This window comes from Numenius arquata, chromosome 8 (assembly GCF_964106895.1).
Source record: "Numenius arquata chromosome 8, bNumArq3.hap1.1, whole genome shotgun sequence".
Lineage (NCBI taxonomy): Eukaryota > Metazoa > Chordata > Aves > Charadriiformes > Scolopacidae > Numenius > Numenius arquata.
In genome coordinates this window covers 46,035,665-46,053,100 of record NC_133583.1, presented here as the reverse complement: position 1 = coordinate 46,053,100, position 17,436 = coordinate 46,035,665, and the positions used below count along the sequence as shown (strand labels likewise).

Below are 17,436 nucleotides of genomic sequence, written 5' to 3'. Positions count from 1 at the left end.
CTGAGACTACTTGCTGGGGTTTTTTTCCCTCCAGTACATTAGTTGTCCACGCTGACTTTTTCCCCAAACTCATCTTTCCCGTCACCAAGTGACAGGGCAGGCGCTCGCTGACCACTGCAGCCCCCACAGCAGCAACAAGCCCCGATTCACAGCCAGCAAGGTCCGTGGCACTAGGAAGGAGCCTAGAGATACTCCCCAGGTGGGAACTGTTGTAAGAGGAATGAAGAAGTAGCCCACTATGGGCTGAAATCACTGTCTCACCCAGAATATTCTTTATACTAATCAGTATCTGATATACCACACGAAACGTTCGAGCACTGGAAAGACCCTAATGGGCTGTTCAGAAACCTGGCATTTACGCTGTGCTGGTCACGTCAGCTTACAGTCAGATCTCTTCTTTTGCATTTGCTTCACTTGTCCTGACACTTCATAGTTCTACCCATGAAAGGATTAAACCTTCCCCAAAAATTCTCTCTCATAATTAAAATAATAAACAAAACAAGAAAGACCCCCCCAAAAAAGCCCACCTTAAAAAACTAAAATAAGTCTCTAGATAAAAATTCAACAAGCATTACTAAGTAGAGCAGAGACTGTTTAAGGTGACCTGAGTAATAACAATACAATGTAGATTCCCATACTATTTTATAATCATAAAAACCCCTTTAACAGCAAGATCATACGCCTTACATTGCATTAATAGTTCATAATCAAACAAAGACTGCATGTTCATGTGCCTACCCTGCACTTTGCATGCTAGCACACATTCATTTATTCCTCGTGTCTAGGAATAGACAACAAATGCAGACACTTTTTTTTTTTTTTAATTATGTATACAATTGGCCAGATACAGGTCTTTGCCAACTCACGCTTACATGTCAGGAGAATAAAATGTTTCAAGAACCACTTAGCTGGCAATGGCAATTTTTCTTTAGAATGTTTGCAATGGGGGAAGATGACAGAAAAAAACCAAACAACAGCTTTTCCCCAAACACTTTGAATGAATTGAGGAGTATTTTGTATCCTGAACACAGAGTAGCAGAGTCCACCTGGTCAGCTCAAAATGCAGCCACAGCATCTGTAATTCCCCAGCAAGTTTACACTTCAAATTTGAGAAGTGGATCTTAAGTTATTCAGGTTACCAAGGAGATCAGTTCTCCACACCGTTAGCCAGACCACTGTGAAAGAGGAAGATACCACAGCACAGCACAACGGACCCATCCTCTGCAGGGTTGGGCAGCTTTCAACAACTGCTTGGCCAAACACTACCCGAGAACAAAACTAAACCCATCAGATCCAATGTTGAGTTGTTCCACAGCATTACCCTCAAACTTCCCCTGTTTAACTGAACATCTGCAACACCTTCATCTGTTCCTGACTTCAGGCAGTGCTTGTGCAAGAGAAGGCAGCGGTTCAGCAGCAGCAGCAACGCACAGGAATTCACCACGGGCTGAAGCCCAAGGCTCCAGGTGTCATCCTGACTGTTCCACAGGCTTATGTCTCTCTGAATACCAGGGGAAATGTGAACACTGTGCAATTATTTCCCATTTGAAAGGCAGATCTTAGCAGAAATAGTCATCTTCACTTCTACTTCGGTAGTTTATTAGGAAGATTAGAATCACCTCCCTTCTTATTGAGAATTGACCCCAAATTGTGCGAAAGCATATGACCTCCTAAGTTTGGAAGCGGGAGCTAAAAGGTACTTAAGATGTTTTGGGTTGGGTTTTGTTGTTTGGTTGGTTTGGGGTTTTCGCTGTGTTGTGTTTTAAAAACATTTCTCCTTAGGCAAAGCTCTGCACAAACAACTAGAAATTCCACAGCTCTTCCTGTAAGGGTGTTCCCAACTCTGCCAAATTACAAGGGCAGAATTAAAACAACATTTCAGGTGTCTGAGAGACCAACCTACTAATGAATTCTATACACAGATAACCCTGAATGATCAAAGCAGGAGAGCAGATTAAAAAAAAAACAAACAAAACAAACCACCACAAAATTGAAACACCCTCAAAGCTCCCTAATTCAGATGTGGAAACCTTACTGTCACTGGCTTTGTCTTTCCTAGTGTCTTTACTCACATAAAGCCCTCTTCACCACTTCTGATATTATACTCAAACTCTCACATCTGGTAAGAAAGCAGTTAAAATAACAAACTTTCCATTAAACAGAGTGACTGAATACAAAGAGCAGATTATGAAATTGTCATGATTCTTTAGATTAACAGGTGATACCATAGTACCTTGTTTTTTAAGAATTCCAGTGCTGCTTGGTCATCCTGTGAATTAATGTACACTGTCACACAGTGCAAACATACAGCAATGGTTTGACATTTTCCCTTCATCAGATTAATGAAACAGTACCTGGCCACAGCTGGAGTAAATAGTGAAGAACCTCTATGTGTTTTTTGAAGTCCAGGGCACTAGCAAGCTCTTCCGAGTCTGTGAAGACTCTGTTGTTATGGTTGGTGGTCTCCTGCCTCTGGCTCAGTAACACGGGCCCAAAACATACAGCTAAGTTCTGGCACGTCATCTTATTTACTTCGTGGTAAGAAGCCACCAGTTTCAGGTGATCCAACAGCATCTTCAGGGTAGCCTATAAGAACAAAATACCACTCTGGAAACAAAACACTAGACAAAGGTGGTGTTGACATCCTAACATCGCTGCTCTAGAGGGATAAGATCAAGGCTGACAGCTATTTTTTTTTCTACCAACACCCATCCATGGAACGCCTAAATGCTGAATTAGGAAAGCTGTATTAGACTACAGCAAAGCAGACTAGTTTAGACAGACTTTCGGGTAAAATTCAGCTTCTTTCTTACCTGATCTGTTTTACATGGATGAGTTTTCTCACAGTGGAAAGGGGACATCAGAGAGGGGAGAGAAGCTGCAGCAGCAGTAGAGATGATCCAAGTACATTAGAAAATAAAGAAACCCTCAGTATGACCTCAGCATCAGAACAAGCTTCCAGGTAACTTCCAAGTACCGTGCAGCCCACTCGCTCACTCTCTGCCATGGGCTACCTGTGGTTTTCTACAGAGGTGAACGTGGCCGGTAACGGCACAGAGCTCCATTGCACTGCACAGCGTGGGAAGTGAAGACTTTATTGCACATGCTTAGGAAAGAGGAATCCATTTGTCCGTGTAATTATGACATACAGGTCAGAGAGCTCCACAGAAGTAGAGCAGGACACCACACGGGAATAATCTTTCATCTAACAACGTGAAAGTAGCGATCATACCTTTTCATTCAGTTTTATAGAGGCAATATAAAATGCAAACTAGAATAAATCCAGCAATGCAGACCGTCCAATTATTCACAGCATGGAAGTATTTTCGAAGACTTGGAGCATCAAAAATCCAAGTGGGCCATTAACTTAGGAAACAGGTGTACACATTTTGACACATTTTATGTCCGGTGTGAACATGTTCCTTTATTTTCTGAAGCACGCAATTTACTTGAAACTGCTAACACTGCTCACCTTCTCAACATCTGGCAGGCAATCCAGAAGGGCTGCTGTGTGCTCGGAGTCACTCGGGTCATTCTCGCAACCGCTTGCTGTCATTTTCAAGGGATTTTTCACCATAGCCTCCAACGCTGCTTCGTAGAGCTGCTTGGTTATCAGGGGAGAGGGCAGCTCTCGCAGATAGTCCTTTAGGACACCTTCACAAGAGACACAAGAACAACTGCCTTTAACAAGCTGCAGATTCATTTTCCAGCGATTTTTGGGAGCACTAAGGTACATCAGCTTCACCAGTCCCATGAGAAAATCCTCCATGTCTCGCAGTGGTGAGCAAGGGATGGGAAGATGAGAGCAAAAGGGCACAGGGAACCATGGTTACATGAGGGATCCCCACAGGGTCAGCTATGAGGCAGGAGGTATCTCTGCAACGTCCCCACAAGGCCGGGGGGGGGACTTATCCCTTGTCCCTGCAGTCACAGCAGCTTCTTCAAGCCCACACAAGGCAACTCATCGTGAACTAAGGAGTCAAACCAGGGGAGGAATGTGCACGGCACGCAGGGAAGAGGGGTGCATGCGCAAGAGTGGGTACGCCAGGCGCAGGGTGAGCATCTCTCCAGGTCGCCCTCCAGATCAGGATGAGGGAGAGGCAAGGAAAGGGCTCTTAGCAGTTCACCTCCTGTCCTACAAACACCAAAGTCTTCAGCCTGATGACACCTCCTCCTTCATATACAACCAGCAATTAATTGTTCTGTTTATGAGCAAACACTCCAGTGCCAGTGGCATGTTTGGCAAAGCACACAGCTTTTTCTCACCTACCAGAGCACAAACCAAACAGATGTCCTCAAGAGGCAAACACCAACTTCTCCCTGCCTCTGGGTACCCTGTGTCCCCCAGCACACTGCTCACTTCTGCTGTGACAAACATAACCCACAGCCACAGGAGACACTGGCTAAAACAGCCCTGCACTGAGCCCTCCCAGTTGCAGAGCCGCACTGCACCGTTTCAGAAGCTGGGGATGTGCTGGGGGAGAGGCTGCTTCTAGGGGGATGCAACAACCAGGCAAGCGCTTCATTAAACATCTATTCCTTCCACAGATGCAAAGAAACAAGAAGGAACTGAGCGTTTGCATTCTTGTAAGCTAGCTTTAAAAGCTGGCCAATACGTCAGTATGAATGGGGTTTTAGTGATCGTTAGAATTATAATTAAGAAAACTCAAAACATTAAGACTTCTAACAGCACCCCCCTGGAAAGGACACAAGCAGGATGCTACCCAGGAGTGACGTACCCAGTACGACTGACACGGAGAACTGAACAAGACAAGCCTGCCTCCAGCAGCTTTTACTTTCCTTAAGAAATGCATTCTGTGCCACAAATATCTCCCCATTTTATCTAGATCACAACTGATCGCTTTGTTAAGAAGAAACAGTGGATTAAAAAAACAAAACTATTTGAAAGAGAGTACTGTAATTAACAAAGCAGCATGTCCTCTAAAAAGGCAAAGCTAGAACGCTAGAAGATTTTTTTTAGCACGCACTCCTCATAGCCTTGTAAAATCCCAAATCACAGCAAATACCATCACACTGTGCTATTTAACAAAGCAACAGGTTTTATAAACTGAGTCTTTATAACGTAACTGTAAACTGAACTGTATAGCAGTGGGCTCTGCTCTAAGGTCGTTTCTAAAAAAACCCAAGAAACCAGGGAATAAAAGTTAACATTTTCCCCATCATAGCCATTTTCACATGCAGAAGGCAACTAAAAGTTAGCTTCTACCTGTATAAATATTTTTATTTTAAAATAAATTTAGAAAAAAAGTAGTGCACCTAGCAGTAATGCAGCTACTCAAGCCATGTTGTAGGAGCAGCAGTAACTGAGGCAGCATTTCCCCCGGAGCTGCCAGCCCATCGCTCTGTGCAGCACAAGGCACAGGGCAGCCAGACAAACCTCCACCACACAGCACCCAACAGCCTGCCTAAAATGGGAACCTCCCATCAGGAATATAAAAAAAATGAGAACAACCATCAACGTATCATCCTGAAAAAATATTCCCTCTGGTGCTTTCAGTTTTTTGTTTGTTTGCTTTAAAAAGAATATGCCACTTCTGTAATTGCTCCACTAGTGGCTAGTTTTTAATAACTTAACTCATATTCCCCCCTCCCCATCAAATTTTATTTCTTCCCCTTATTTTAGATAGCCATGTTCCATGCATGGATTAGCTCGTTAAAATATTTAGGAGACAAACGTGGCAGAGGCTCGTGCTGTACAACATAGCTTGGGATATTTTCCTTTTTCCACAAGCAAAACACTAGCAAGAGATGTTGACTTTTATCAGGATCTTTTTTTTTTTTTTTTGGAGGGGGAGGCTGAAATCAGAATCAGCTTACTGTAGGAAACGGTACGTCATAATCAAATCAGCTTATACTGTTGAAACACTCACAACTGTCTATTAATAATCATTTAGTAGGAATTCCTGTAATAGCATCCATAGTCATAGGACCACCACCTGCCAAAGGACTTTCTCCTGTTTAGCCCTGAATAACAGGATAGTTTGGGAGCCATGAATGCCCCTTGACCTTTCTAAATCCTTTTCCTATTCACTCGGCTAAATTAGCCCTGTAACAGGCTGCTGTTATTTTTTCCACGAATCTATGCTCCCCACTGCTGCCAGCCCACTAGCAAGGTTCCCCTTGACACAACCACACACAACAAATTTAGACAGCGAGCAGAAACTGCCATCCACTTCATTAATTCCTCATTTTTCTGACCCACTGAACTGTTAACAGTATTGCATGCTTTATGCAGAGATATGAATTCACATGGATGCGAACAGACGCGAGGCAACAACAGGACTGCTGGTCAGTTCCGAAAACTGGCTGCACGCTTCAGTTTGAGCCACAAGCACACTTAATTGTGTGTAAGCCTGTGCCAATCCCAAGAGTATTTCTCAGTCAAGATTTAATCATTAAATGCTCATTCTTTAGTCTTTGGAGAGCTGTCAAAAAAAAAAAAAAAAAAATCTTTTGGAAAAGCAGAGCTACTCAAATTTCAAAAAGGACAGAAGGCGGCTCTTCTCTTCAAATCTGCCAAGATTTATGCTGAGGATTCATATTTTATGGAACACATGTTTTGGCTTATAAAAGTATGAATCATGTGCATCAGCTTCAGCATTGCAAACACAGCAGTAACACTTCAGGGGAAACATTCCCTCTCAACCCAGCTCCCTAAATGTATATGAGAGAGCTTTTGTGGGCTCTTTTATTCCTAGTACTAAGCACTGTGGGTACCTCAAGTCTGTCAGCAAAAATTGCAGGTTCCCCTTTCAGTCCAGACCACACTGTTTACAATTAATTAGAGAGTGGGCAGTATTTTTGGTCGGTGGCAGTTATGGGTGCAAACACCCCTTTCCTCCCCGCTCCCCCCAGCTCACGCAGGACCCCTGCACTCAGTCCCTTCAACACTAACACAGGCACTAATGGCAATCACACAGCACAACTGCAAGGGAACCAGGGGAAAGAATTCAAATTTTCTTAACGTAACTTCTTAAAACCATTTTTTCCTTGTTAGAAAAGCAGTATGAAAGTAATCTCTTGCAATATTAACATACACAAAAGCATACCCAGTAGTCTTCCTGTAGGACAGACACCACGGCTGTAGTCTTTTCACATTTACAATACAAATTCTGGATGCCAAAAATTACCCTTCAGTAGTACAGACCAAAAAAGGACCAAGAATCCAGCAGGACCAGCACGGTCACCGTCACCAATGGGGCTTGCAGCAACATATATTGAAAAAAAATGATGTACACTTTTCTATTTAACCACATCAACTTATGATGCAAAGATCAGTCAGACTGCGCCGCTGCCCCTCCAGGGCTTTGCATCAGTATCGAGCTCTCCGACAGTTCCAGACTTCTGTTTCAGCCAGTTCTGGTTGGTTCTGAGCGCACAACGTACTCGAGAAGATCAGAATGCTCATGAAATGTTGCAGGTTCTTTTTTATATGGATCATTATATTCCTGGATCATTTCTGCAAATACTGCTTCATTGTAATGATTTCTTGTAGCACGGGAGTGAAATGCTGTTCTTATTACTGCAAAATTTAAAAAAACCAAACCTTCGCAAAGTTTTCCATGAGCCAAGAGTTTACACCAACCAAACAGCAGTTTGCCATTTGCCTGCTTACGAGTCAATATCAGACAGGCTCTGCTGTTTGGCAGAAAGTAGCAGAGGGGTTTCTTTCTCCACTTCCAAGTCCATTTGTAAAAATTGCAAAGAAAACAGGACTTCAGTAATTTCATGGAACAATCTGATCTTAGAAATTATCACCACTTTTTCTCATTAATTTATTTGTAAAGAGAAGAAAATCACCCAGTTTAAAAGATCTTTTATACTATTTACTTTCACCGTACACCTCCTCCTTTTAAAGGGTGCATCCCATCAGAGCGAAACACAAGTTTCTGCTGCTGGGAACACTGGCACTGGTGGGGAACGCTGAACCCAACAGCGGGAGCAGCCGAGGCAAGTAGAGGGAACCGACTAGCTGGACGTTCTGCACCAAAAGGCTTATTGAACTCAGTAAACGTCACCGAGCAATATCTTCTGATACCGCTTTGTGTAATTATAAAGTGTAATGAACAAAATTCATTCCCAAGACACTGAAATGAAATAAGCCACCAAACAGGGCAGGACTGTCCCATCCAGTTGGATGTTGGATGTTACAGAGAGAACTTTGGCACAGAAAACTTATAGCCTGACTACTGTTGTTACATTTTCCATCCCTGGCTATGTAGGAAATGAATGCTCCTGCCTAATTTCCTGGAGCAATTGGTTTACTCAGTGATGCCTGAAATTAGATCAACTTTGGTTTACATAACAAGTATTAATAGTTATAAAACTGTTCCACTTTTAAGTAAACAAAAAAAACCTTCAACAGCTTTAGTTGTGCAGTGCAACTCCTGCAATAATGCTCATGTATGCTGATGCAGATGGAGCCAGGCTTCATAAGAGCTCCTGGTCCTGTACTCCCAGTCCTTCCCACCTTTGCCAGGAGCTTGCTGCGTGACAGCAAGTACAGAGCCACTCCAGCGAGCAGGAGAAAGCTGCTGTTTAACTACGTTATAAAAGAAGCAGATGATCAAATGAAGGCACGTTCCTGCAGCTTGAACTAACCTGCACGAGATGATGGGAAATCTGTTTCCAAAAATCCTGACATCTCAACAGAAAGGGAGGACAACAGGTTGATCCGAGATGGCCCTTGCATCACATGTTGTAGAGCAATCAGCACGACAGATGCGTCTGATCACAACCGAGTTTTCCCAAGATCCGCTCCAATACAAACCACCAGCAGAGGTTTAACCTGCCGCAGGGACCTCGGCTCCTTTCAGACTTCCACCTCCCTCTGTGACTGGTGGAGCGGCTCCTTCCATACCCACCTCCCTCCAAATCACTGCTGCTTCACATTTACACTTCCCCAAGGCTACTGCACTCATCCTCACCCTGCCTTTAGCAATATGCAGCAGCAAGTTAACAGCTTGACAAACAGCAACAGCAAACTAGTTCAGAGCACAGTTTCACCTTTTAAAAGGTACGCTACAAACATGGCATAATTCTATATTAAAAGAGAAGCAAGAAACTGTATTACCTGTGATGACATTAATATCCGGGTACCGGCTTTCGGAGAGAGTAACAGCTTTGCTGTCCCTCTCAAACGCCTCTCGAAGCTCCTTCTTGACCGCTGCCGAGCCACACAGCCGGTACAGGCCTACCACCTACAACCACAAACAACAGCCACACATCAGTTATTGTCCCGCGCAGGAGACTCACAGCTGACATCATGTTTTGTCTCATCTGGGAAGCGCCACAAAAAGAACTGTTTGGAAATGTACCTTAAGGAAACTCAAACAGCGTAAACCATTAACATCAAATGATAATGTACGTTATGAAACATTGCACAAGAGACACAGTTGGGACTGTTAAGCGGTAAGTGAATAACAACATGTTTTCCATGACAGCGAACATGCTGAGCAGTATTTTATTGACAGAACATGAGCTTTAAATTGGAATAATTTAGTGCTTCGTTCTTACGCAAACTTCGGAAACAAAGAAATACAGAATAAGCTAGATAGTAAACAAAATTTAAATTATATTTGATACCAGTAACCAGCGCTTCAAGAGAATTATGAATACTCCATTATTACATCTATAAGATGCTGATTTAAAGGTGACAGGATGCTGATTGCAGGTGTTTCAAATCGCATGAAGAGTTTTAGGCAAAGCAGGGTTTTTTTATCATGCTCAAGGCGAGAGGAATGAAGCCCATGACACTCCTGGATGAATCACTAATTCAATAATATGCTTTCATGCACTCAAATTTTGCATTTTATCATTATTTACTTTTCATTCTCATCAAGACCACTTATACAAAGCACTCCTATGATATTAGGAACTAATCTTAAAAATATATTAATTTTACTTTATTTTAATGAACTTAATGGGCAGGTGTACAGAGCAGAAATAGATAGTTCAAAATTATCATGGACTCAAAAGACACAAAAACCCAAAAACGTGCCCTGACTGAGACTGTACTGACTTAGACCATGCAAATCTAGGTTTGCAAACAAGAGTATTTGGCCATATATTAATTTCTGTCTAAATAAATGGAAAGTTACTCAAGGGAATCTGTACGCCCTCTTTCCCAAGACTGAATACAATCTGGTATTTGCCTAAGACAATTTCCTTCACTCTGAAGTTGTCTAATGCTGCATCTGAAATTCAGGTGGAGATGCCATACCATGCCAATGTCTGCAGTATATAGGAAAGTCAAATGTCAGACAAGCACACGGTTAAAACAAAAAGTTAACAGTATATTTTGCATTTTTGGTTCTTCCTGTGCAAATACACAAATTAGATTTCATGCTCAAAAGCACCAGGTACATTCAGACAATTCAGATACCAATCGCTTCATTACCGGTGTTGCCTTGATTACCCAATATCATTTGCATGACTAGGTACTAATAAGCCCAAAATAAAATGCTGCAGCCATGGGACACACACATTGGAAAGAATAAAACTTCTCTTTTCCACTGATTTGCATAATGTTAGGAGAAGCATTCACAATAAGAATCACAAAGTTGTTATCAGTAATGACTTCCAGCAAAGAAATTACACAGAAATACCATTTCTGCCCATATTTTATGACCTAGGTTATAAATAGCAGAGTTAATCTCATAACACCTGGAACTACATGTCAGCAATTTAAAATAGTAACAGTGGTAGGTGTGATTACTACTCAATTTCACCTGAGCAAGAACAGGTGTAAAATAAACCCAGGGCACACATGCTGTGGAAGAGCATGCAAGAGTCCTCCCACCAGTTCCAAATTAACTGCCAAGGGGAAAATCCCACCTTAGAACTGTGCATCTTTCTTCCTAACAGACCTCGTCCAGCATCCATAACTGGGGATTTGTTTCCATACCCCATTTCTCCTACATATGTTAGTCCATTAAGTTACATCAACTACTAAACTGTATTAGGATGAAAAGACGACACCGGGCACTGCTGCTTTACAGCATTCACCTCCTGTCCTGATTTTGCAAACAGCTTGAAGAAAGGCAAGGAGCAATGCCATGGGGAAACAACTCAGCCCCTGGGTGTCTCCTCCTCATCTTAACGCTGTGCACAAAGTGATGGCAGAGAATAATCTTTGACCTATTTGCTTGAGACTGCAGTCCTTCACAAAAGCAGAGCTGGAAGCATCGATTTCACAGTCCTGTTAGTCTTTCCGCATTACAACGTTCACCAAACAAAAACAGCAGCTTTTTTTCCCCTTTCCCCCCCTTGCTGCTCATGCTCTGAAACAACAGCTATCCCAACACAGAAGTATTAACAAAACAGATTAAAATAAGCACAGTACCTGACAGCCTCTCTTTTCAATCTCCAGAATGCATTTATGCATCAGCAGTGGCACCATCAAGCCCGCATTTTCCTTCTCTACAACTTTTTGAGCATCTACCCCGAACATCACAGGCTCCCGATCTGCATCGAGCCCATCAAGAGAGTTCTCCCACTGCTCCATGAGTGACAACTTGACGTAAATAAGCCCCCTTGGTTCCAGTTTGACAGCCAGCTGATGTGTTTTTGTCACTCGGAAGAGAGTGGGAAGAGCCACAGTTCCATGACAACACACCCGATTTTTCCGCGGGGTGGGTTCCCAGCTGAAGACCACCAGCTTTAAGTGCTGAGCATTTTCGATTTCTATGTTGAACGTGTGGTCCATATCTAGAAATGTTGTCCTACATGTAAGCAGGGCTGTTCTTGCTTTGTTTACTGAGTCAACTTGTATCGCACAGAAAACATCTTTTGAGTCTATTCTTGGTGGTTTTAAGTCTTCAGCACCATAAAAGTGAATGCTCATGAGTCCAGATATGTACTGAGAGCACTTGGGTTGATCAGAAAAGTTATAGTGCCTAAAAGCGTCAATATCTATTTCAGTTTTACCATTGTTGCTTGGAAGGCTCTCCTTTCCTTTCCCACACTTGGTTTCATGCCCATGTTTACCTGATTTTGTTATAAGTTCAGGAGAGTCACCATCACTGAGGTATCCACCTTTGTTGAATGATTTGGAGCTCCTCGAGCTTTTCTTTCTGTAGGTGTGCTGCGACGACACGCTGCTGTCGAGATGGTAACGACTTATCACATTCCTGCTGGCAGTGGTGGCTGAGTTTCCAGAAGATGGCAAAGACACTGTATGGCTTGTATCCCGGCAGCTACCTTTCAGCAGGGAAGGAGGGTTATCTGAACTAGTATGGCTTGAAGTTCCCTTGACACTCAGTTTCCTGCTCAGCTCTGGCAGCTTTTTCATTTTCATGGAAAGCTTCCTCACAGTCCTGGGAGATTTAATTCTGTCGGGGAAAGGCCAGTTGATTGATCCGCTTTTTTTCAGAGGACTGGGACTTGGAGGAGAAACCTCTGTTGAGGGTATATCAGCCTTGTGTGCAAGTACAACTCCAGACCCTTTAGAAGAAAAGAGAAGGAACAGTCATTTTCAAACCGCTCAGTAACTGCAGTCACAGCAATGAAAAAATAAATCTTGAACTAGGGGAAAATGTTGATTTTTCATAACTTGATAAATGCAATTCATTCAGACAACCGCCAATCATTCATCAGTCAGATGTTCAGGAGCACTCAGAAAGCTGTGCTCTGCTGTCTCGGTCAGCCAAATTTGGCAGTTCATAGTCAGGAGTCAGATTTGTTCTGCTTTATGGAGATGAAAGGGCCAGAAACTACTTATAAACAAAGGAGCTACCTCACCCACTGCATTCAGCTCGATCCATTTGTGCTGTATCCCCTGTACAAGCAGACACGGCTGCATTCCCAGGGCACAGGTGCAACGACATCAGTCTTAAATGGGAAAACACTGGTATATGGCAAACGCACCCTTATCTAGGAAGCAGTTAGCTACATAGCCAACACATCAGCACTGCCCACTCCTCTTAAGTCTAGAGGATAGAGGCTCATCTCTAGTCAAGAATACAGCTACACTCTTGAGCGCGTCCCTCTGTTGCCCAAAAGAGCCCCAAATCCCTCCTGTGTAGATGAAGGCAGTGTCTCACACCTTTTTGTCCATTTCTCTGAGCTCCTCCTTTCTGCCACAGGATGAGGAACACAACAAGGATTTACGCCTTCCAAAACCTGCATCCTGCACTGCCTCAAACCTGCCAGCAACTCTCCATCTTTCCTGGCACACCAGCCTATGGCAGGGCTTAATGTTATACAATTCCTAAGTAACACTGTCACGGGAAATCACCCACCTTTCAAGGCACCAAAAAAAAAAAGATTAAACAAAAAATTGTAACAGCAAGCACTGATGCTAAAGGGGGCAAATGAAAAAGAAAAGAAGACCCCCTCAATTTAGCACTAGAAGACAACTAATTAAGGAACACAATTAGACACAAGCCAGTACTGCACAGACAGGAACCTGTGGTTCATCTCATGCTCCAATACTCAAGGAAATCCAAACAAGTTATAGTTAAAGCTTTTCTCACTTTCACCAGCATGAGGCAGTAACGACTGTAGGAAAGGCAATGAATTTACACGAGCTGATGAAACGTGCAAGAGGGGAACTGAGGCCAGAATGATAGATACCAGTAAAATTACATGAGTTGCTTTCACTTAGAGTCACTTTTCTATCCCCTGAAAAACCAACAGTGGTTCCCATTCACACACTGCTTTGCAAATTTTAGTAGGTCCCAGCAGGACTCATGTAGCCTTGTGCAGGCTTGGGTACCACAGAGCCCCTAAGCACAGTAACCCTGCATGGTGCAATCAGCTCACGGAGACTCAAACGCCTATACCCATCGGTCACCCTCCCCTTGCCAGCCAGGGAAAGGGACAGTCTATTTACAGCACACAAAAAAGAAGAAAGAAGTGTTGTTTCCACAAGGTACTCAGCAAATAATACTTTACAGAGGTTATTCTTACAGATTTCTTCTAAACTAATCACTTTGAGTCTGAATCACCACGCAGCTAGTGATTTTTACAAGTCCCCTGTTCATCCAAATTAATTTTCAACATTTAACTATAACTTCACTTAGATTAAACAGTTTAATCAGGCAAGTCTTTGACCAAAGTCATTTGTTGTGGTTTTGGCACCACCACTCTCCTCTCTCAAAAAAAACCCTACAAAGACTAGTTCTAGTCCCAACAGACATTTGGCTTTAATAACTTTTGCAGATATTTGCTTAAAAGAGTATCTTTATAAGAGAAAGTTTCAGTTATGACAAATAATGCACAGAATGTTTTCCAGAGCGACAGAGGAAAACTCATTTAGCCCTGCATCTCATGGAAGTAGTTCCCTCGCAGGGGAAGGGCTATTTCCAGCACGCCTGCTGTGCTTTTCTGGCAAGCAGCTAGTTAGAAATGTGGTGTTTGATAAAAGCGGACAAAGCCCTCCCTTGTACTGCAAATCACAGCACGGTCCCACTGGTGGGCTGGCCGGGAGCGCTCTGTAGCAATCAGTGCCATACTTCAGCCCAATAACATTAATCTTCCCTTTCTGTCAAAAGTCTCTGGCACAGGCTTGGAAAAGCAGGCCAGCAAATTAAATTTCACCCCAGCTCATTAAAACTGAAGAGTCAATCTAACACTCCGACTTTTTTATGTGTCCAACTTCTGCTGCGCCCAGCACCAAACAGTTAAAATAAAATATGCAGCTGGAAGAAACTTAACAGTCGAGTATTATGCAGGATGGTATTCCCATCAGCATTGAGCCACATGCTGTTCCACTAAAGCCAGCAATGTGCTGAGGTATGCACGCAATTTTAAAGAGTGTACATGACACAGCTCTGAACGAGCTGCAAAAGGAGCTGTAGCACAGGCCGCTAACATCTCGCTTCCCAGCCTGCCCATCTCATACAGGTTTCTCACAAGGGTGTCAGAGGAACCGAGCTGGCCTTGTGCCTTCTACCAAGCTCCAAGGCCGTGCTGCAGACAGGCTCCTCACTGTCCCTGTCCCCACTCGCTCTCCCACCATATATCCCATCTCAGCAGTTAAACTTTAAAAATACCCTTACGGAAGGATGGTGGGAGGAGATGAAACATAACAGGCACCTGTCATGTAAATGACTACCAAGGCAGCAAAGGGATGGTCAGTTTTATGTGATGGAGCTGACTATATGTGTATATATATGATATATATTATTTATTGATTTTTTTAAAATGAGAGCAATCAGTCATTGGAACAATGTTCCCAGGGACATGATAAGAGTCCCCATCACTGGAGGTTTTCAAGATGCAACTGGATAAGGTGCTAGGTAGTCTCATCTAGGCTCCTCTTCCCACCAAAAGGTGGATCAGATAATCTTCCAAATTCCTTTCCAACCTGGGCTGCTCTAGGATATACTTATGCTTTCCAGAAGTTTAGCAGTATGAGTAACACAGAAAGAAAAATAGCTTTTGAAGGACAATGCAACCCAAGTCCAAGTGACCTGACATCGTAAGTGGCTGCATCCATCAGCTGTTTGTTCAGCTTGACTAGTAAAGCCACCTTTTACTTTGCTCAGCTCACGGCTGCGTGAAAGGATAAAGCTTGTTCATGACCAAAGAGACGCAGCTGGGGAGACACAATCAGCCCAGGGGAACACAGAGCTGCACGAACCCAGACACCCCCCCCCCAGCCCAGCCCACCAGGGGGCCACAGGGCAACGGCTGCTGTCCCCGTGGTGGCCCAGGGAAGCTCCATCAGACCGTACCCCTACGTAACGCTGCCCCAGGGCAAGAGAGGACTCCGACTATAGAAAGCACTCACCACGCAGCCGCTGCCAGACACCGGCAATGATTTAGCACAGCAAAAATGCTTGTCTGACCCTGCTTAACACTGTTTACAAGCGCTTGGGCGCATACATCACTGCCACACCGACTGCCAGCAGCACACGCTGTTTTACAGGCATATTTCATTACCCTATTTATTCTACACATAACACTCCTCGTTGCTGATGGTAGGGTTTCTGAGTTAAAGTTCCTCAAAAAACCTGTACCTTACTTTTGGGACGATGAGTTGAGGTGAACGAGTAAGTCAGAAAACTTATCAGTTCCTTACTGCAGCAAGCTATTGAAGTATCAAATGGCCACTCTCATAGCTAATGGAAACGCTGAGATCCAACCAAACTGAAGCTGGCATGTAATTTATTTTTTCCTACCGTTCTCCAGATATACTTAAGTACACTACACCTAAGACCAAAAGCATCTCTCTAGAATAATGGCATTAGTGATGCAGCTCTAAGCCATTTCATTTTAAAATGAGAAGAAATAAAATACCGCTTACACTGAGGGTTTGTAACTTTCAAAAGCAAGGTCTCTCTCCTGCCTAGATTTTTCATTCTTACTATTTTTAAATCAACCCAGTGGTTTACTGGGAAAATGTGTTAAAAATGAGAGAGTGGTAAATCAAAACAGAAAAGCCCAAATATCTCAAAACTGTTCTTATAGCAAACGATGGGCAAGTGAAAAAGGGCTGCTGTTCTTCTGCACTAGATGCCACAAGAAATACTGATCTGGATCTTCAGCTGACAGAAACAGCACAGCTTTACTGATGCCAGAGGCTGTGAACTTCCTCAGGTGCAGGCCCATTATGCCTTCTCATCCTCAGATAGTTCCAGACCTGTTCCGATAGAAAACCTCAGAGTAGGACTGTAAATGCCATCAAGAGAAGAATTCACGCTATACCAAATTCAAGCAACTTCAATTATGACATAAGGAGAGCGTCACCTCTACCCACATAAGCAACTGGGGAAAAACAATCCTTAAAAAAAAAAAAACTGAAAAGAACTTTTAAAACAGGGATAGAATGGGATTATTTCTATGTAACATCTTCATTATCTAAATAAATGGAAGAATCTCCTCTTTTAACCTGAAAAAAAAAAAGGCTTTTTTACCCCCTATAAAAATTACTATTTTGACCAATGCAGCCTCTGAGGCCTCTAAGTTCCTTCCCACATAATGTTTCAGAATCAGGGAATGGAGAAATTATTAAAAAGGTAAAAAATTCTCTAAGAATGCTGTAATGGTAGTTTGTTTTCTTCAAACATTATGCACACTGACATTAATTAAGCTGTGACAAACCCATCTACCCAAGGATCACTTTTGTGGAAGCAAAAGATATAAAATAAATTGCTTTAAATAGCCCATTAATTAAAATGGGAAGTGATTGCAGAGTAACCTCCTAAGGTTCACACACACGTAGAGGTGAAGGGACTGACCACTGCCTGCTCTTCATCCCAACGGTGACCCTCAGAGCATCCTCAAGCGCGGTACCTCATTACAGAGAGGAGAAGCATGTGCAACAGCACTTTAGATCTCCGACCAGACTTAAAGACTTCAGTATCTACAAACAAGCATGAGTTTGTTGCGGGTGTTTTAAACATTAATGATTCTGCGATGCACAGAGGCCACAGTTGGCCCTGCTCACACGCTGGTGTCACACCAAGA

General features: G+C 43.1%; 1 protein-coding gene across 1 annotated transcript in view; it reads right to left on the bottom strand.

Moving 5' to 3' along the window:
* The window catches only part of SYDE2 (synapse defective Rho GTPase homolog 2), a 28,998-nt gene that overhangs the window by 2,576 nt on the left and 8,986 nt on the right, over positions 1–17,436 (bottom strand). Inside the window, exons 3-6 of the mRNA XM_074152458.1 lie at positions 11,366–12,465; positions 9,095–9,221; positions 3,473–3,654; positions 2,355–2,586 (exon numbers count right to left, since the gene is read on the bottom strand). Of these exons, the coding sequence (XP_074008559.1) occupies positions 2,355–2,586; positions 3,473–3,654; positions 9,095–9,221; positions 11,366–12,465 (1,641 nt within the window). The remainder of the gene's footprint in view (positions 1–2,354; positions 2,587–3,472; positions 3,655–9,094; positions 9,222–11,365; positions 12,466–17,436) is intronic.